The 22,935-nt window shown below is 38.1% G+C and overlaps 1 protein-coding gene across 1 annotated transcript in view; it reads right to left on the bottom strand.

Annotated features, from left to right (window-relative positions):
- Window positions 1–8,485: 8,485 nt before the first annotated feature.
- Window positions 8,486–22,935, bottom strand: part of LOC139743921 (aldehyde dehydrogenase, mitochondrial-like) — a 37,478-nt gene continuing 23,028 nt past the window's right edge. Inside the window, exons 7-14 of the mRNA XM_071654391.1 lie at window positions 22,364–22,492; window positions 20,237–20,350; window positions 18,344–18,446; window positions 16,934–17,118; window positions 13,205–13,369; window positions 12,516–12,673; window positions 9,704–9,818; window positions 8,486–8,925 (exon numbers count right to left, since the gene is read on the bottom strand). Coding sequence (XP_071510492.1) covers window positions 8,893–8,925; window positions 9,704–9,818; window positions 12,516–12,673; window positions 13,205–13,369; window positions 16,934–17,118; window positions 18,344–18,446; window positions 20,237–20,350; window positions 22,364–22,492 — 1,002 coding nt within the window. The 3' untranslated portion in view covers window positions 8,486–8,892. The remainder of the gene's footprint in view (window positions 8,926–9,703; window positions 9,819–12,515; window positions 12,674–13,204; window positions 13,370–16,933; window positions 17,119–18,343; window positions 18,447–20,236; window positions 20,351–22,363; window positions 22,493–22,935) is intronic.

Here is a 22,935-nt window from a genome sequence, read left to right on the forward strand (position 1 = left end):
CTATTCGCGAGTACTTTTTGAGAAGTAACCAAGCCAAAGTGGAGTTAACAAGATTCAGGACCTGCCCTACATGTTGAGAAAGGTTTGCCGTTTCTGATTATCCACAAAGTTTACGACATAAGAAGCAAATCACCATTTGCCATTGTATCGAAATATATCACATTTCAGAAATGGAGACAGACAATTTACACATATACTTAACATCATAATGTGTGTGTGTTTGTGTTTGCGTACGTAAATATGAATGATATACAGTACATACTAATATCATACCAAATGTGTTTCTGAAAGTGAAGGACGTACACTTTGGTAGTATGCTTGTTTTGGAACGTGATGTATGGGTTGGGAAGTATGGCGGTGTGATTTTTTTTTTTTTTAACAAAATGACACGGGGGGTAGAGACCGTCACTATTTTCCCCTACATCTTACTGCCTCAGCACATTACATCCGCGGATTGGCTGTCGTATAAGGCGAGGACACGAGTGATTGGGTGTTGAGGAGAAATTTGTACAACGGTCCGAAGGTGTTGAGGCGAGAAGATATTGACTTCCCTGAGCCGTTTTTCTTTCATTCTTTCTTTCCCTCTTTCTTCTTCTTCTTCTTCTTTTTCTTTTTCTTCTTCTTCTTCTTATTCTGCTGGAAATCTCTCATCGTTAATGATGAGAGAGAACACTAAGAAGCCGATGATTACATTAAATTGGGAACACATGAGCATGTCTCGAATGATACATCAGCCAAGATAACAAAGAGGTACACTTTGAACACGTTTAGGGTTGGAAAGCATTCTAGAAAAGGAAAATAATGTTCTCGTAAATAATGCTCTCGTAATAAAAGAGCATCGTCTTATAACTCCACTGGACAACAACAACAACAACAACGGCAAAATGTTGTCGTAAAGTTCTTCTTAGCTTAGGTGCTCGATGTGGCAAAGCCCAGATTCACAGAACTGACTAGATGACTGAGTGTGAATAATGTGTCGGAGGAAAAAAAACACGAAAACGCTGAAGGATCAATTTGCACCTTGACATTAAGACATTTCTTTGTATTCTTGACCGCTTTTTCTCAATATCTAGAATGTCCCCTTGTCTTTGCTGTCGTTGTTATTATATTTTTCACAGTAAGAAATCGTGTTAAGAATTAGAATTTGACCAATTACAATGAATCAAGCTTCGTGTCAACCCACTCGTTATTGTCATTCACTAAGACCCAAACAGACGCCCATGGATACACCTACACAAACACAAATACAAAACAAAAACAACAAAATTATTCTGATGCATTTGCACAAATTTCAACACTGACTGAGAAACGGACAAATTAATTAAGAGAGTGGCAGAAAATTTACAGATGTAAAAAATATCAGAAATGTTAGAAGGGTCGTATTTTACCTACCTGTAATCCCAGAATTGAAGTCTTGTTTCAACGATGTTAAAAACTCTTCTCACTGTTCAAGCCTTCATGCATTGTATGCATGGGTTGTTGAAGCGTCTCCCATATTTTTTTTTTTTAATGCCATGTACACTGGATCAACGGTGGCTCTATGTAAGAATCATGCGTAGTTTTGGTGCGGCACGTTCGGCGCCCATTAAACTCTTGAGAGTGGTGCTGCAAATTGGGTGTCAATTTAACCCCTCCCTTCGTCCATCCCCCCCCCCCCATCTCTTCATCTCCCTCTTTTTATTGCCCCCCCCCCCCTTGCTCCATATCTGATGTCTTACTTCTCTCTACTCTCTCCGTTTGCTTCTTTCTATATTAAGCATACAAACACATATATTGCCTTTTTGAACTGTGTGATGATATTATTTAGTACATTGTACCGAGTGGAACATAATGTTCTTATGCTAAATTGACATTTAACGTGTATCCCTACTTGATTATTTTGAATTAATCAAAGATAATAATAATCACGGCACAATTTTTACTTACATCTGATTCGCGCGTCCTCCTACAAAAAGTCAAGATTTTTTTTTTCAACTCTAGAATTCTTTAAAAACACTCTGATGTGACATGTAATAAGCCAGTAAAAAAGTTTCAAGAAAGCTTTCAAGCGTATTTTAACTTTGGAATTAATCAATATGATTCTGAAATAATATGAGATTAGGGGTGTATTTATGTAAATTGCATCTCGTGTATTCTTAATGTGCTTGTGTATGTTTGTTTCTGTACGTATGTGAGTGTGCGTGCTTGTGCCGAATTTTGTGTCAGTTATAGCTTATGGAAAGAAGAGACGAAAAACTTTACATTATTTATTTCCCCTGGGTTAGTTTTAAATACGGCCCATTCCCTTCTCACCACTTTCATTTAAATATTTTTGTTGTTTGTTTTGTCTCATTGCTCGTTATACTTGTCATGTATTATCGTTGTCTCATTTTTAAGTATGCATGCTTTATTAAGTGGAAATAAACGAAAACAAGTGAAAGGGAATACACCCTCGCACACACATACAGCACACACACACACACACGCACACGCACACACACACACCATTTCTGACACGCATACGCACAAACACACATGTACTTCCTCTCTCTCTCTGTGATATCTTCGTTTTTTCCTCTTTCAGTCTGTGAACTTACCTATCTCCAACACACACACACACACACACACACACACACACACACACACAAACACACACGCAAACACACACGCAAGCACACACACAAACACATATACTCTTTATAATGCAAACACAAAATACACATGAATGCAGTCCTTATTTCTCTCTCCTTTCTTTCCTTTGGGGTAAAAACCTTTTCCCGCGTGGTATGGAGAATCACATACGATTTTATTCTTCCTTGGGTTTGATCGCTTTCGCCTCAGTCTGTAGAGTTATGCACGCACTTGCAGTGGGGGCGGATTGATTAAGCACTGAAAATAAAAATGAAACTCATGTTGGCATACTGCATTAATGATTACGAGTTTACAATCTCACTCTCTCTCTCTCTGTATCACCCTCTCTCTCCTTCTCCCTCTCTTTCTTTATATCCCTTTCACTCTCTCTCTCCCTCCCCCCCCCCCCTCTCTCTCTCTCCCTTTAGTTGTAAGCAGATTGTGGGCCGGAGTTTCTCACTTTAGTAACTTCTGTTTAAACCTGCTATGATCATACCAGGTAAAAGAATATTTGCGGATTTCCATTTATATCCCCGACATCACTAGGTATAACCGATAATGGAATAATAATGACGAGATATTATAATTGGCAATCTGCTACTGGGATTATGTACTGTCTTCCCTTACATTTCTTTGTTGAGTTCGTCTGTCTATTTTATACTCTTACAGCTCAAATTGTGGGACATGTAAGTGCATCAGATTCTATGTTGAATGATTTTATGTACTCATTTTAGAATTATCATGAGTTTGTTATTCCTATTCGTCTTCTTTCTGTGTATGTTTTCCAATTTCGAATGGGGCATGTCTAATCACCAAACTTAATTGGAAACTACAAATCCTGTTTTTCGTCAATTGCGCATGCAAACACTGATATAGAGGTATAATGCATGGCAAAGCATCGATGGTTTTTCTTCTCCTTCTTCTTCTTCTTCTTCTTCTTCTTCTTCTTTTAATCATTATTATCATTATCATTATCATTTTTATTTTTATTATTATTATTATTATCATTATCATATCTCTATATCTGTCTATCTATCCATCTATCTCTATCTATCTATCTATCTATCTATCTCTTTCTCTCTCTCTCTCTCTCTCTCTCTCTCTCTCTCTCTCTATCTATCTATCTATCTATCTATCTGTTCATTCCCCTTGTTTGTCGCATTGCACTGGTGTTTCCCCTTCAAAATCAAGTCGTATTCCATTGATCTCTTTTGCTCTTACACATAGTAAAGTATGGAGTGTAACCTTTGCATTTTTATTGTGGTTTTCCAAGTAGATCCATCAATGTTCGATCCCTTCATAATCTTTCTGAATGAAAAGATTTTGTAGTCCTCTGCGAGAACGTAGTACCATGAGATTGTATTTTTCAAAGCAGATAAAGGAAAAGGAGAGAACCCCTTGATGAATACAGTTTGCCTCAGCAAACGTTTTGTTAGAAGCGACATAGAATCATTTGAAACCTCGACGCATACAGGTGCAAAAGGGTAAACGCAGGCAGATTGTGTATCTAGGTATAGAACTGAAATGGTGATGTTATTCAAAATGCCTAACCATGCCTAAAGGTTGGGTTATGGACTAGAATTTTCCGCTCAAACCATGTTCCGAAGAAAATTCCTATACATTGTACCATCCACTCAAATGGACAGTAAATAATTTCACTGCGGCGAAGAAAAAAAAAGGGACAAACGAAACGTCAAAGGGATTTCATAGGTAAAGCCATGCTGAGGGAATTAAAATGAAGAACCGGGGGAATGTATCTTGATGTTTTCCTTCTTTCAGCACCCACATGCACACACACTCACCCCCACATGCACACACACGCACACACACACACACACACACACACACACACACACACACACACACACACACACACACATGGACGCACACATATCTTTACAAATCCAATCAATTTCTGCTTAATATCGGCATAAAATTGGCACAAACCGAGACGATATTAAAAGGAAAAAAAATACATGCAACGCGCACAGCCGCGCTGACACTTGTCAGATAACAAAAATGGAGTTTATAGACTCAGAGAGACGGGAACATGGCATGCCAGAGCGATAAGTATATACGTATAAAGGACGAGATATAAGAGAGAAAACGAAAGATACTGTGAGAATAAATAGTTCAGCAGAGGAGTGAACTTAAAGAATGTGACAGCGTCGACCTGACGCAGTAAAGGTCGACGTTGTCACAGTAAATGTTTTTAATGAATTCTGTAGAGCCCAAATGACTTATGGGGGAAATCACCAAGCAACATTGGTTTTATCATACAAGACAAAAAGATGGGTCACCTGATAATTATGATTGTCAGCTCCATATATCTTCTTCCTTTCTTTGAATGGAGGGTGAAAGTAGGTTAGTTAAGGCTTCCTTCGTACGATTATCTGTGATCTGTGATCTGTGAGGTGAGGTGAGGGATCTGTGAGGTGCCCACGTTGTACAAGCATAGTCTTTTAAATGGGTACCTCCACTTTTTTTTTGGCAGAATGTATAAATATGTCTGTATGAAAAATGCCTAAATTTGTAATGATTATTGACAAATGTTATCCTTTGCTATCTATGTATCATTCCTTCAAACGTATGTCGAATCTATATTTTTTGTACATTCTGTTGAAAGAAGTGAAAATAAAACCTTTGAATTGAATTGAATTGAATTATTTATTTTCTCGCTCACACTTAATCAAACTAAGTAACATAACAAGAATTAATGTTAATACATAAGGAGTCGTAGTGCTCCAGTGGATGAAACCGCTGGCACTCATTCGTAAGGTCCGTGGTTCAAGTCCTCTGACAGCAGCTGCTGTGCCCTAATGCCACAGTCACACACGGCCGGATTTCGAACCGGGTCCATAAAGAATTAAAACCGTAACGACCCTATTCGAGCAGTAGATACCCGCATTGACCCGCATCGTAACCCGTGTCAATTTCTCATGGATTCCGGGGGCTACGACTCGGCGGTGAAAAATGTTTGGTCATGTTCAAAATTTTCCCACGGATTTCAATTCCGTATTGATATCCGAATTGACTCGGTTCGAACCGCATTGACTCGCATCGACCCGCTGCAACCCGCAGCGTGAAACCGTATGGACCCTTGCCATATACCGCGTTGCCTTCATGCAGATGATGAAAAGGTTTACATCCGGGTCGGTACGGGTCGAAGCGGGTTGACACGAGTCGATAGGGATTCAGTTAAGATTTAAAGCGGATTTTGTACGGTTCGATGCGGGTCAATACGGGTCTCTACGGTTCGAACAGGGTCGATACGGTTTTAATTCCTTATGGACCCGCTTCGAAATGCGGCCATGTGTGACTGCAGCATAAATTACCATCCATTCCGGGACTAATCCGGCTCATTTTCACCCAGATCAAATCCGTTTTGTGACCCGGCCGTGTGTGACTGTAGCATTAGGCAAAGCACTTTGTCCTCATTCCCCACTCTTTAGGAACGAACTGAAAGGACAAATCCACCTTCATACACAGTACATGTGGCCTGAGTGAATGCAGCACTATTGGTATAATAGTGAAATCAGAACCAAGGAAAGTTTGGGGAAAATCTGGCAATCTGTTCAAATTCATGAATTTGTAAAGTATTTGCTCAGTCACTGCTGGATGAGAAGACTACTACAGTGTATGATGTCACAATGTGTAGAACGATATAAGGAATATATAAAGAGAACTTCACAAAATTTATTTTATTTTATGAAAAAGTGCACATTTCTTCGACATGTGACTGACGTATGTTACACACCATTCCCCTGCCTTCTGAAAGAGGTAAGTCAAGTGTTCTTTTATCATGCGAGAAAAGTGAAATTATGCTGACTTTTTCTTCATATTATCTTTACATTGCTGTACATTTGTGACATCACAACCTGTAGTAGTCTTCTTATTCAGCAGTGACTGAGCAGAAACTTTAAATGTACCTTTTGAACGGATTGTCCGATTTTCCTCAAACCCTCACTAATGTATTCTACCAATACTGCTGCATTCACTCAATCCACATTTCGTTTCATTTCATTTGTTTCCATATCCAAATAATACAAAACAATTGCAAACTAGGATAATCCATTTTGCTCAAGAAGGTGAAGTGTCGCGAACCACTGATACAAATGCCTATGTCTGTGAAGGTGAACTTGCTCTTCAATGCTGTTGTCTCGTGATATCTTGCTCATTAGGTATTATCATAGATTTCTTCCATACACATACACAATTGCACCCAATAGAAAGTGTAACATACGCAAACAGAAAAACTGACCAGAATGAACATTATTTATTTACAAGTGGAAAAATAGAAATTGTATAACAAACTTTTCCAAAAGAAAAAGAAATACAGCCCATAGATGGCGCTGTTTTGAAGATCGATCAGACCCATGAGATTAAAGCTTTTTCTATGATCAACAATAAACATGGCTTCAACTTCTGCGCATTCTACTGTTTATAATCAAGCACATGCATACAAATCATGCATACAGACTATCCAAATATGTTTCACAGCAAGACATCACACCTTTATTGGGAAGTGTAGGTATGTTTTACCACTTTAAACTGTATATCAACGATCAAATGAAAAAAAAGATAATTACAGACATTACTTAATCAAAAGAACACTTTATAAAACTGGAATACATACATGTTTGCAAGAAAAATATTTACAGAAATTGTCTGTTTAGACTTTAAATCATTGAATGAGAAATGCATAACTTTTTTATCTTTTATTTCGCAGATATCAATTACTGCCAAGATTACATTGTTGTACAAACGTTTATGGAAAGAAAAATCCTAACTTCTTTAATATAATCAAAAGAACCAGTTACAGATTGCGTACTGGTATTTTAATAAATGGCACTGAATAGTAAAAACAACATTGCATTTTTATTTCGGTCTTTACAATTCCTTACAAAGTCCTTAACAATTAACACAGAAAAAATGAGACAAAATATGCAAAGAGGCGAGGTATCAATATGAGAAAAAAAGAATCAAAGGAAAACAGCGGCCATGTTATACGACACAACAGTAAAGACAACAGCAAACAGCCACCGTCCAGTGAGCCACGCGAACTTCAATTTTGTCAGCAGAAACAAAACCTAATGGGTACATTTCCCTTTCTATTCTCTCACGCCGACACCAATTTTGTCGTACGTTCCGCGTGTGAAGTCTGAGCAGGCAAATGCAGTTATTACGTCTTTCTGAATCTTTTGTTCTCATGCAAGGCGACACATGTCAAGGGCAATTCATCCTTGGCTTAAGAGACTGTACATTAATATATTTATGAAAAATAGGTAGCGCGCCTTGAATTGAAAGGAAGTAAAGTTTCCATACATAAATGTCGTCCAGAAGGTCTGCTTTTTTTTCCAAGGTTAAAAACAATTTTGACGAAATTATGACCTGCTGAAAAAATGCAACTGCGGAGAACGACACCACATGATATAAAAGGAAATGAGGGGAACGGTACGCTATAGTGAAGCCAACACTGACATTAAAGTTAACGCAAAGTGAAATTAATGCTACTATTATCTGCTCCCAGAACATTACTGCGTCCATTTTTACGATCTTCAAATATGGGGGCTTGTATATTTTAGTACACGACAGATATCTCGTTTCATTGGCATGACGTCTCAAATTTGTGAAACCATGCAAGTGATCATGATCCTGCCTGTGAACCTGATCTCTTTTGTAAATTTTTATGTCAATGCATGACTTGCTGATAAGTTGTCATTACGCTGCGGTCTAAAATTGAATCGAGGTTTCTGCGGAAACCAACACTGTTCAGCAGCACAAACAATTAAGCAAGCCTCTCACTTATTCTCTTAACAAGTACTCCGACAATCCATCTTATGAATGGGATAATAATTCTTTTTTTTTTGGGGGGGGGGGGGGGAGGGGGAGGAGGAGTTCTTGCGCAGTGGGTAGTTTCAAAGCAAGAGTCAGTGTTACAGGTAAGTTGCGATGCACCATGGACGAATATACAGTAATAAACGTGTGTATTGATGTACCAGCTTAATTATAACTATCAGCATTTCCTGTCGGTAATTGTCTAATTGTTACCTTCTATTGTATATACATGTGTTTTATCATCATTTATACTGCATGCACTGCACGTTATATTATCTTTACTAACAAATCCACAGTAACAAAGCTGTCACGAGGCAGAGATCTTGCTGGCCGTGACAAGACATACATTAACAAACTGAGCAATACGTTGAAAATGAATTAATACGTCCTCCCTTGTCGATCAGACATTAAACAGTATAACACCTCTTGTCGACGTCATATTGCTCAGGAATTCTTTTGGGGAATTTTGATGGTGACCTGAGCAGGGAGGGAAAAAAGAAGAGAAATGAAAGCAATAACAACAATTGTAACGAAAAGTAGAAATCCTGGCACTGGTAACAAGACGCTGGAGCTAGATTACCTGTGGAGTTGTATATCAGGAGACGGGCATAAATTTGACATTTGATGGTATACGGCATACAAGGTGTACAGGGATGGTGGATATCCAAGTTACTGCTCGTTCTACGCTCAGACGGGAAATAATGTGAAACCTTCGTTAGTTAGATTTCGTGACGTGGAAGGGAATGTCTGAAAAATGTTCTCACTTTGTGTGAGCATTTATTGGTTTTATCCTGAGGCAGAGAGTCTGCCCCTCACAATAAATATTATAGAATAAAAGAATCAACACGTAATAAACTTGACTATTTCATTTCTCCCTGACAAAGTGACACAATAGATTTCTTAAAATAAAATAAACACACATTATCAACCTCCACACATACAAGTAAGCACTCAAACACATGATCACTTCTTTACATATATGTAAATTGTGCGTAATCGTGCTTTTGTTTCGCTTTGTTTCAACAAGTGTTTTTATATGACAAATTATAGTGATTTTTCTGATTTTTACGTTGATGGCGTATACTTCATTAAATTTTGGTCGCACGACACAATCAGTGAAATCGGTATACAGACAGGTATTAACACAGATAAGAAACAGAATCAAAATGATACATGTCATTCTTGTTATAACCAAAATATACAAAAAAAAAAAAGAAAGAAACGCTGAAAGAAAAGCTGCAAAGAAATTTCTTACCGTTTTCACTTCGGTGTACGCTTCCAGACCATATTCGCCGAGTTCTCGGCCGTGTCCCGACATCTTGTAACCACCAAAAGGCGCACCGCAACTCACAACATTGTAGCAGTTCACCCTTTAAACAGAAAAGGAGTAAGACACAAACACGCCACATTACGACTGATGCAAAGGAATATGATTACAGTGACAGGGTTGAACTTCTATGCCATACAATGAGCATGCACATCGCTATGGTTGATATGGTAACAAAGACACAAAATGGGTATCTAGAGAGGTTAACACAAACTCTTGAAGCGATATGTGTGTGCGAAATGATTGTATAAAATGGTCTACATAAATACTGGTTGATGATTGGTCATATTACAACCACGTGACTAATGTCACGCGGATCGAAATCGTTTTATTGCAAGAAGTGACGTCACATCAGGTAATTCATTTCCAGAATTTGACTGGCTGTAGATGGGGCTAGAAGAAAGTGATGTGTATTCATGTTGACATCGTTGTAATATGTAACACAGCCCCCTGGGAATGACTATCCCCCCCCCCCCCCGCCTCTTGAGACAATATTTTCCCTCAGTGCTGCGCGCTTTATGCTCTTGAGGGAATACCCCCCCCCCCCCCCCTCCCCGTGGGCATCATGGCAGGGACGTCACGTGTGATTATCACACCGTTAAACTACAAAATCTTTAAAGTGTTGTGTTATATCATGTAAATATGTATTTAAAGTAATATAGAAAATCAACATTGCACGGAGACCTGTTCTATCTCCCTCTCTATTTCAAATTCAAGGTATCCCAGCGATGGTGATTATTCAAGCTTTCGGTATTTGCCTGTTGGAAGGGCGACCTCGAGATGTAATATGAGTTTTGTCGCAGTGAAACTGAAACGGGTGACTGAACCACATCTCTCTTTTCACTGTGTCCATTGACATCTTCAATTAACGTAGTAAACATCTTTCATTGATCTTTTTTTTTTCACTATCTTCAGATCTTCTCAGCCGGCGGGGCAATTTGCGGAAAAACATCTGATTTGTATGCAAATCGCTTAAGAAGGGATATAAATCAAAGTCAGTCGATCTTTTGAATGAATCATGAGTCTACCCTAAGGAATCGACAGGAGTAATACAGCTTGTTCCTCCCGGAAATCATCTTCAACTGCCATAGGCATTTTAGTCATTTATTTATTTCTTGTCATTTACGTTGTATATTCCTTCATCAAAAGCTCAAAGTATAGTTTCAATTGAAAGTGAATTGAAATTCAAGATGATCTTTTTGGACAAGAAGTCTTAGATACGCGAAAAGACGTTTACTAGGCATGCTAGGCGATGGTTTTTGGAATATTAAAATACAGAAAAAAAATTACAACGAAACAAAATGAATACTATTTCGTTAATAAAAATTACAGATTTCAATTACAAGGAGTCATGTACAACCGATGTACTCTTTTGTGTTATTTTCATTAAAAGATCAATAAAATATATTTTTTTTACATTGATTATGTAATTGTTCTGTTAATCAAGAAAATAAGCACACCCATGACTTTAAAATGTCTCAATTACACCAAAACTACAGTCTCCGAGCCGAAGAATGCGCGAGCGAACAGAAATAAAAATATAAACACTTTGAATTTGCCGTAGAATTAAGCTTTGAAAATTAGCACGTCCACCATTTGAGTTTAAGTAAAGAATGATTGTGCCAACAATGACGCTGTGTTTGTAAAAATAGCAAATACGCAGTAGCAAAAAAAAAAACAAAAACAAAAAAAACAAAGCAAAAAACAGCAACAACAACTCATCATTAAAAACTTTTCTATTTCCTTTTATCATAGGCCTAGATGATAAACGTGTACACAAACACACCAACACACACATACACATAAACATACACGCACACACACACATGTATCATCTCACTCCGGGAATATATAACACTCCTTGGAATCATATCTTTTTGAGGTGTTATCAATATGTTGTTAGTTATATACTAGCCCCCCCCCCCCCTCAAAAAAAAAAAAAATCACATGCAATTCATCCTACCTGGCTGAGGGTGTAATTATTTGAAACATTTCGCCTCATAACCTGGGTTATTTGTTATCTGATATATGTAGATCTTGTTAGATCCATTTTCTGTAATATCTGTTGTATATTTCTGTAGTGTTATTTGTCTGTTTCGTTTGACTTTTATGAATGAGTTTGTGACACAGGGCCTCTAGGGAGAACAGTGCATTGACTACTGATAGGGCCACCCTGTATAAATATGACTAGATAAATAAATAAATAGATAAATAAATGAATATAAGTGTCGTAAATATAAGTGAGTATTTGATTTTAAAGTAAACTTTTACGTACGTCACGGTTTGACATTAGCGGTGGCCCGGTAGCCCGGTGGCCCGGTGGCCCGGAGCCAGTGCAAATTGATGTTGGGCCACCAAATTTCTCAAAAAACTATCTTTTGGTTACCAGATCTGGGCCTCGTTTTATCAAAAGATAAAATCGATTTTAAATTTCCTTCCTACACAGGCTGCCATAGACTTACAGTTGAAATCAACTTTATAATCAATGTTTAACTCTTCATAAAACAGGGCCTTGGCAGATAAAATTCAAAATGATTTTTTTTTCTTATGTTTCCTTTTATTTTGGGTCAGTACAATTCTTTTTCCATGCCGCCAAAGTTTCAAATTCATAGATTTAAGTGGCCCGAACGTGCCATCAGAGAACAACGTTAGTTTGGAGCCCTACATAATGTACATAATCATTCTTAAAATTGAGGAATATACATCCCCAACATGTTTGCTGTCTCTTGGCTAGACATACCAAACAGTTCCGGCCCGTAAGCTGTTTGAATAGTACAGCGCCTTGTCAATATCCTTGGTGAAGACCGCTGCAGCAAGGCCGTACTCGGTGTTGTTTGCCCTTTCGATGATATCATTCATGTCGCTGAACTTGAAGATACTCTGCACGGGACCAAATATCTGTAAAGGAAAGATCCGGGAATATATAACACTACTTGGAATCATATCTTTTTGAGGTGTTATCAATATGTTGTTAGTTATATACTCGCCCCCCCCCCCCCCCCCCTCAAAAAAAAAAAGCATTGAAACGAAAATCCATACGTCGAGAGAACTAATAAATATTCATCTCTGGAAATACTGGGGTATAAAGGTATTTCATGTCATTTAAGTTTGCAAACCTTTCCAGTCCTCCTCCTGCCCTACACTGGAGAACTCCAAATATAAAAGTAAGCATATATATATATATATATATATATATATATATATATCGATTCTTCTGGTTCTTCACATTTCTTTGAGACTACATAATACATAGTCAAGACAATGGAATAACAGTATCCCTTAGCATTATCTGTGAATGCGATACTTTGCATGTGTATAATATGAATTGTATTTAACATACAATGTATTCACATTTTTCTTTCCCAAACGAGTTTCTAGTGATACTCTGCAAATGGATTTAAGCCCATCTCAGGATAAGACTGTCCACACCTCTTCTTTGGCGATCTGCATGTTGTCATCCACGCCGGAGAACACGGTGGGTTGAATGAAGTATCCCCTGTCACCGCAGCGACTGCCACCGGTGACCAGCCTCGCTCCCTGAGATTTCCCGCTGTCAATGAGTCCCGATACCTTCTTGAACTGCTCCTCGTTGACCTGCAAAATGAGGCGAGACAAAGGCAAGAAGAGGGATTGAGAGAGAGATGTATGAGAAGAAGTGTCCATTGATCGGCCAAGAGCGTCAACGTCCATCAGCCTGTTCCCCCGGAGAAATCGCCTCGCGCCCGCTGGTCTCCCAGATAATTACTGAGGGTTATAAGCTTAACGTTCTGTCTACGATAGTAGACCACAAAGAGGGATTATACCAAAGAGTCTTAAAATCCGGTCTTTGAGTCAACGACTCTGCTTATGTCTTTGTTTTGAAAGTTGGTCAGATACAAAGAGATACAATATAGTATTCTCGATTGTCTCTATCAACCAATCGATTCAGTTTTCCGTCAGTGATCAATTATCAATCATCTACCATAGTATCTATCTATCTATCTATCTATCTGTCTATATAATGTTTCTACATCTGAACAATCGTCCATTTTTGGTAGAGTTTATTTCATGTGAACCTATCATGACTCTCTCTATTTTATTGTACATCTGAATGATTTGTATCATCCATGATCTGTGAGTAACATAAATAAGCTTCATTTATGCAGAATATAAGGATTCATGAGTCAAAGCAATCTCATTATTAATAAAAAAATTATATTGCTGATCACTGTCTTTTGGCGTGAAAATACTGGCATCATATTACAATACAATGTAAGATATAAAAAAAAAAAAGACAAACAGGCAGGGAATTTGACAACCTGTCGCAGATGAGGCGTTCCATGACTACTATTTTTGTTTGGGAGCAGTAGCTTCCTAAAATTGATAGGATTTGTCCTCTGGTTTGGGATTCTGGTGTTTTTTTTCAGTATCTATCCCTTTGACGAACTTTGCTCAAGTGAGCAAACTTTACTTTCTAATAGCAAGTTGATCCTATCTGAAGAACACGGACTCATCTTAAAAACAAAATATTCCCCGGCGCACGATACAGATTGTCTGTTTCCTTTAAAGAAAAACGTGTTTTTCCCAAAATTTATTAAAAGTGGTATTACTGTAAAGCTTCATTTAAGCCCTCAATCTTGCTCTAGAGCGCCTCACTTAGCAATCCTATTCGGAAGGGAATATTTTTGATAGGCATATTACTGTCACCGTGTAACGCAAAAAGTTTACAAAGATCGTTCATCAGAGTGATAAGTAGTTATAAATGTATTCCCCACAGGCGGATGATTTATTTCTTTGTCAAAGTAAAATCTATCTCCATCTTTATAATTATATCTCCCATAATTTATGTACATTGAATCGTCTCCACTGTTGCTAGAGGCGATATCCTATTTCGATCTATAACTATTCATTTCTTGTTTGCAATAATATGACAACTGAAGGGACAATGTATGTAGATTGGGAAGAACTAATTATGAATAATATTTTATAGATTAATATTTGTATAAACACACCACGCTCCCAAATTTTGACCTAATATTAGCCTCCACCCCATTAATCACTAAATTTAAACAATCATCTGGAATGATCAAATGGATGGAAAATGTCACGGTCCATCTAAAGGTTAGAAGGCGCGGTAAAATGTTCCTTGATATTGTTCTTTTGTTTCTTTTCGTCACTAACTCTTTGTGTGTTTTTAGCGCCGATTTGCATTATGACCAAAAAAAAAACAACAACAACAACAAACAAACCATAACGTTGTACACATTGTCATATTTGGCACGGAAATGGTTAAATTTGCTTTAACGTCATTGTTTGCTTCTTTGTGTGTGTGTGTATGTGTGTGTGTGTGTGTGTGTATGTGTGTGTGTGTATGTGTGCGTGTGTGTGTGTGTGTGTGTGTGTGTGTGTGTTTGTGTGTGAGTGTGTGTGTGTGAGTGCATGCACGCGATTGTTTTCATTCTCCTTGGGATGTGTAACTGCGTGGACGTGCGACAGTAGTTGTGTAAAGTGCAACAATAAGATCAAGCTATAGGCCTATCGTATGATTATTTTATAGATGTTTATCCAATTCTACAGATAGTTAGCTGGCGAGAGTCAAGCCATAACTTTATTTTTGACTTTGGAGCTACTGTTCATACCCATGTCAACTGGCCAAGCCTTTTCGAAGGCTAAGCGATTGTTCTAAGGCGCGGGACGAGAAGTTTTGCTCTCTAATGGAGTTTATTGTCAGGTTACATGATTGACGAATATTACATGCATCTCATTTCTCCAGCAATTATTGTCCAGAATTAATCCAATCACCGAATGATTCAAGCAACCTCGTCAAGCAGTGGGAGTACATGCTAGAGAACGCAGGTAGCCAAATCTGGTAATGTTTGACTTATCCAAATAATTGAAGACCTGAATATAAGAACGACCCAAGTCCAATTTTTGGCCAAATTCAGTTTAACATGGGAAATTGTAGCTTATGCATGGACTCATCTTGTGTGTAAATGATAAATCCTAATTACCCCCGGATGTGCCTGAAATGAATGAGTTAAATCTTATATTAATGTAAGAATGAAGGACTTGGGTCATTCTTACATTCATACAATAGCGCCCTCTCTCATCCTTCTCTCATCTCTATAGCAGAATATCATGTATATAAATCAAAGAACGACCCAAGTCCACCACACAAAATGGCCTCTCCACCATTACTGTAAATGTCAATTGTCATAATAATATATGTTCTAATTTGTATATACAATGTTGCCTTCCCATCACAGTTAAATAGAATATTATTGGACAAATAAAAGAGATATGAAGTTTTTCTTAGTTTATTCGAAACGGTCTTCCATGGACTTGGGTCGTTCTTATATTCATATACTCAATAAACGTAACCCTTCCTGTAGCAATGAGCCAACTGTGCAGATTTCACATGCAAAACTATAATGGACAGGTGATATAAATGTTACACACAGAAGGACTGCTTAAGAAATGATGTCATAATAATGATAATTATGTTGTTGTAGGGAAATTTGTCAAAAGGGAGCTTCAGATTTGCGGCGCGGACGCAACGTATAAAAAATAAAATGGCGCCCCCATATGATCGGTGCATCAATAGCTCTCTACGTCGTGAATTGAGCGGACGTAAAAATAGCCTAGAACGCGTAGTGAAAACCTCAGACGACGCAAGCTATAAATAGATCGACTTGGTGCGCGCTTTTACGCACGCTCAGAACATATTTTTTTTTTTCTTCTGAACGTCCCCGTCGCGAAAATCTAAAGCTCCCTAATAAGTAATGTTACAACCCTTGATTTGTCTCACATTGACGGCCTAACTCCGTCTCGCGCGTCGACTCTCTGACCTTTCTCTTTCTACTTCGTACATCTACTGCGCTGACAGGGCCTTTGGCAAAGGATTATTATGTCGAAGAGTTTGAGCGCAGAACGGGCTACGCGCCATTGAAGTAAGCCTATCATCAGACAGAATAAAATGAAAAAAAAAATACAGTTGTAGCTGATGTTTTAAAATAACAAGAATTACTCTTGAAGTAATGATTGAAAATGTCCCATATTTTCTCATCATTTGGGTTTTTTTAAACAATTTTAATCGCGATTATCTAAACTTTACAACATTAGAGTTTACTCATTTTGCGATCAAACTCTCTATGATTATTATTGTTATACCCGACATACCAGTGGTCCTTGATTATGGCTGAGATCGAACGGGTCGCCAACCGACAGACGTTTGGCGAGATCAGCGCTTCGCTCGACAAACTCGTCGTAGATGGCGTCCTCCACGAATGTCCGCGTCCCCGCGCAACAAGCCTGTCCCATGTTCCACATGACAGCACTGTGGCTCTGGACAACCGCACTGTCAACTGGGGAAACCAAGCAATCAAACTGCACCACAATTTATATACATTTTTTTTTCATTTAAGATGATACAAAGGAATTGTTAACAAATTCTCATGAAACGACAGAGGCCTTGAAAAAAAAAAACCAAAACAACAACAACAACAACAACAACATCAACAACAACAACAAACCCGACAAAGAAAATCTTACAGCGTAGCAATAAAGTGTCGACCACATGGACAGTGCGATTACTAGGTACAAGTTTCCTTTTCAAAACGGAGTTTCCAATTAATGATTGAACGTTCATAGGGTTGCAGAAATCTCGGTAATGACCGCAATAATAACATTTCATATTTTGTTGCTGTGTAACTTCTGCCATAAAAACGGCAATTATTGCAACTTATAATAATGTAAAGACTTCCTTATGAAATGGGGTCCTAAAACGCAAGTGCAGTAGGCCTAGTGTCCCTTCCCATAGAAAAGTCAGTAGCATCTCATCCAAGCAATGCAGAAGAAAAACGATGTCGAAATGCCATGGCCATACAACTATAAGTACCCCTGTATGTAATCACTGGCATGACTGGAGCGCGCTGGTGTGTGTCTCAAACATCTATACAATACAGGTATAGGGTTAGATGCCTTTTATGCTCTGACAGGGAAATTTCGGTTCTGTTAAAAGTTTGTCTGATATTAAAGAAAGAAAGACATTTAAGCACAGCGGTGAAAGTTTGAGCAACGTTGGATAAGATTTTAGGAAATTATGAAATTGTGAAGCTTCGCTTATATTCACAAAAAAAAAAAACTTCTCAAACAGTAAATATTAATCATGCAAATGACAATTGAAAGAGTGAGTTGATGATGTCACCTCCTCACAACTTGCCATACAGTTTGTACACAAAATCTCCAAATGTCATTTCTTTTTCTTCTTTTTCAAATGTGTTTATACCTCAGTTTCAAATCCCAATTCACGTTTGATTAATATATCAGAGTGATCGTTATTCTGAAGTTAATCACTCAGGACTTATGTATTACAACTTTAAAGCATGAAGTTTCAAATTTTTGTCAATTATTTTGTACACGATCGATGGGAAATTGTGACGTAATGAACACTAAGTCACTCATATGCATATTCATATGAATTGCTTTGCAAAATAAAAAAAAAAAAGCGAAACTTCACGATTCCATAACTTACTAATCGCCACCTCTTCATGGCTACATCAATCAACAAAACGACACTACATGACTTACGATCGGCATCTTTGAAAACGATATTCGGACTCTTCCCGCCAAGTTCGAGAGTGACCTTCTTCAGATTAGACCTGCCGGCTGCCTGCTCAATAAGTTTCCCAACCTGTTTTAACGTGAAAAAGAAAGAAAGAAGGAGAATTCGTTTTTTGAGTTACGGCGAAAATGGCGAAGATGACACTGCAGATAAAGCTAACTTCAGGTCATAAATAATCATGTATATAATGTATATAATTTCTTGTATGACGTCTGGGGGGAATACACCCTACAAGCACTGCTTTTAGCATTCCTCCGCATTTCAAGCATTTCCGTATACTTACAATATTTTGTAAACTTATCCTTTATTTTGTATTATGATGAAATCTATGTACTCAATTTCTGTAATATATTTATATGTTTCTGTTGGAAATGAAAAAATGAATGAATGAATGAATGAATCATATGAAAATCATGTTAAACAATCCAGTTACACACAATACATTGTATGTATGCATATTCACACATGATATGCCTTATTGTTTACGCAGATCTAGATCATTCATATGACAAATAACAAAAACGGAAAAGGGTATAACAACAATAAGAACTTGCACACAAAGTAGTCTGCTAAAAAATTAGTTCACTTGTGGTCATTTTAGTTTGAAAAAAAAAATAAAATGGAATGATATTGATGGAGAGTGTGGTCACCAGGCTCTGGTGAACAAATGGCCACCTCATATATCTTGACATTTCTAAATAATTTCATCCCAAAATGACAGTTCAAAATGAGTTCAATGACTGCGACAAGGGGAAAGTGTTTTCGGAATCGTTCAAGCCTTCAAGCTCTCCCCGAGAAAGTTGCCAACGATTGAATATAACATTTGATATCTCGCACTGATTGGCTTAGTAGATAAGCGTTTGTTTCACAAAATAGAGTTTGATTTTGAGCCAGCCGCGCTAATTTAGATCCAGTCATGAAGACAAGAGTCCACTAGATTGATGTTGACCTTCATGCCATATCACACGGCTTGATCGTGATGGAAAAAGATTGGCAGGACTTCCAAGTCATTTTAGCAGCTGATCAGCGCTGGTAGACAGCTAGACCGATTGGTGAAGACAAAATGAACGATTGTTGGACATGTTGGAGGCAAGTATTAAGTAATATAATGTGAAATATATAATATATTATAAAACAATCTTAACAAAGACAGATATAGAGAGAGAGTAAAGAAAGGAGGAACGAAAAGGAGTAAAAAGATGAGCATTGAAGACTAAGATTGAAAACGAGAAATGATAGACATAGAGACAAACAGGCAAAACTTGTTACATTTTAGAAAAGTGTATAATTATAGAGATATCAGGAAAGAATACCCAAGGAAATTCGGAAAGTAAATATGTTTTACGCCCGTAGCGCTGTCATCTACAGTTTGATGACCGATTATCATCATTTGAGATTTTGTTCGTTTGTTTCAAAGTTGATCAAATTGTTTCGGTGCCGACAGGGAGGCATGGTAATCAAGACCAGCTAGAAATTCAGAAGGAAGAAAATTTCCTCCGAAATCGTAAACCTTTTTTTTTTTTTTTTTGTCTCGAGATAAGTCTCTACTGTGATTCATTTGCTCATTTGTTTCTTAATAGCCTTAATATTGTGTCAAAACTTAGCAACTCGTTGTGACCTTTAGAAATAAGAGCCACCATGTTGTAGTATTAATTCCCCTTCACTCTTTTTTTTTCAGCACCAAATTTCAGCATCATTGTCAGTGATCGTTCTCTTCTCCTTGGTTCAAGAGAGCCAAGATGTCCCACTTACTGCCTTCTCACACGTTAACCCCCAAGAATCCAACGCCAGGAAATCTCATCGGCATTGCATACCGACAGATTCCTTCTGGTATCGACAGGGTTAATGGCTGTGCTTACCTCGGTGGATCCCGTGAACGCGACCTTGTCGATGCCTGGGTGACTGGCGATGGCCGCTCCGGCGGTGGGGCCAAATCCGGAAAGAACGTTGATGACGCCCGGTGGAAAGCCAGCCTTTGAAGACAAACCACGATGAAAATTGGATTTATAGTTAAACAAACTACAAGATAAACTGACATGATAACAGTTTTTTTAATATTAAACGAATGAATGAACGAACGAATGAATGAATAAATCGGTTAATGAAATAATAAATAGATAAAAGAATGAGTGAATAATGAATGAATGAATGAATGAATGAATGAATGAATAAATAAATAAATAAATAGATGAATTAATAAATTGTTTTGTTGTGTAGACAATATCACTCTCGCCAAACCACAAACCGTCGCTTGCAGAGAAGTTGCCTAAGACATGTAAGATGACTTGAAATGTCTTTGAGATGATTATGACAATACCTTGATTGAATAAAAAAAAAAAAGAATTGATGAACTTAATGTTAGTAACGCGCGCATCTTTATATGATAATCAATATCTTTATGTTAATATTAACGCCATATCCGGGGTATAGTCTCCAGTCTTTAAAGCACTACTAGGCAACCATCTTTTACACCAACAAAAGCGAGGAGAGACATCTCGACAGAGCATCTTGTTCAAGGTTAGACGAATTTGGCAGGATGCAAAGTTTGCACCCCTTTTCTGTTAGTAGCTGTCCATGAAACTGTGACTTACCACAATGGTTGAAGCATTATCTTTATTCGTCATGACTTTCAATTCGCGTGTTCTTTTTCTGTCTTTCGCGCTGAAATATCTTTATTCGTAAATCAAAACCAAACGCTTCCACGCGCACCATCGGAACAATGCCAAAACTGGCGCCTCATGGTCGCCGCGACGATTTCATCTTTAATCAGGCCCTTTTTTGGTGAAGTAACCCCATCCACACCCATATCTGATCTCGCACGTTAACATGGCAGAGGATCTGAAACGCGAGGTTCTTCGCAGGATCCAATTCTAGATCACGTTCCTCGCGAGAAAGAGCTGACCATCCCTTGTACAAACTGGGAAGATTACTTCTGTCTCAAACGCATTTAAGAACTCGGGTTATCGAGCGATCAAATCAAGCGACCATACTTAATATTATCTATCCAGTGCGCGCATGCGCACTGCGGGCGGAATGTCAAAGTAATGTGATGGAGGGTTTCTTGCATAGGCATGCATAAAATGACCCTGATGTCACTGTATCTGCGAAATAGTGCCCTTCATGTTCTGTTTTTATTTTATTTTGGTGTTTCGTTACGATAGGAGTCTCGATTCTTCGAGATAAAAATTCCTTGCAGGATCTGTGTCCCAAAGGTTAGCTTGGGTTTAGTATTCGCATGGCACACATCATGTCCCTGAGGCCGAACGGGGATGTATATTTTGCAAGGCATGCTCCTTTGGAATTTCGCATGTCGTCGAGGGAAGCATTTCCTCGTGAAACATTATGTGAGTGTTTTCCACTGCACTGAGCAAGTTTTAGTTATTTTGTCTCTAGGTTCGTTTTCCTGCAATCAATCAGACATGTTGTTCTTCACTGTTCTTCAGTTTGAAAATCGGTGATCTCCCCCCCCCCATTGCCATTTGCTTTTGCATCCATCTCACCCCAAAGTGGAGAATGATTGTCAGCATGGACGTTTAAAAACATAAAAATCATAAGAATGAAAAACATCAACATATCCAAAGACTCTTTCTAATATTTAAACGTTCTTTGATGTCACGTTTGCTGAATCCCCTTTTTATCAATTCATTTTCTTAAACACACATTTATCCCTTTGTGTATATATAATGATATGTATATCCATATATCTATTCAAGCTTTCATTTTTTTCCTCATGTCGTAAGATGTTGAGAAGATTACATTCAGCATATATTATGATTCTTGCCCTTGCAAAATACCACTTGAGCTGACGAAGATATTGATATACAGATATAACACTCCATGCAGTCGTGACGATGATAACCACATTTGCACACACACACACACACACACACACACACACACACACACACAGAGTAACAACAAACAAACAAACAAACAAACAAACAAACAAACAAACAAACAAACAGACCAAACAAACAAACAAATACCTCCTTGGCCAGTTCTGCCATGTAGAGAGCAGTGAGCGGAGTCTGCTCAGCCGACTTCATCACGATGGTGTTACCTGCGGCCAGGGCCGGCGCCCATTTCCACCCGAGCATGAGCAGAGGGAAATTCCACTGACAAAACATGGGCGAAACAACAACGAAAGCGATACTATTCATCTTTATTTCAGACATTAAGCTGTCATGACTAAGATTGATAGGTCGTAGGCTCGAATCCTGCTAGAGTTATAGTATGCCCATGATTTCGTTTTTGACGGCTACTACTAATACACTGATCAGTTCAGTTCTTATTTACGTGGTAGTTGCAATGAAAGCAACTGGACGCGAGAATTCCATGCATTGAATAATTAGGCATGGCTTTTATAGCGTTAAGTATAGAACTTCGGGATATTCTAGACGCAACGGTATTGATATCACCTCAAACTTGTTTGTAAGCACCGGCATGCATTGTCGCTGGGACACTTATAGAAGGTATTACAAGATGACCGACCTATTGACGTTCCATAGCATTAAAGAAAGATTTCTTTTGACCGATATGCACTTTACACGCATTATGT

Source organism: Diadema antillarum, unplaced genomic scaffold, assembly GCF_040938485.1.
Source record: "Diadema antillarum isolate AM-2024a unplaced genomic scaffold, OU_Dant_1.0 seq00001121_RagTag, whole genome shotgun sequence".
Lineage (NCBI taxonomy): Eukaryota > Metazoa > Echinodermata > Echinoidea > Diadematoida > Diadematidae > Diadema > Diadema antillarum.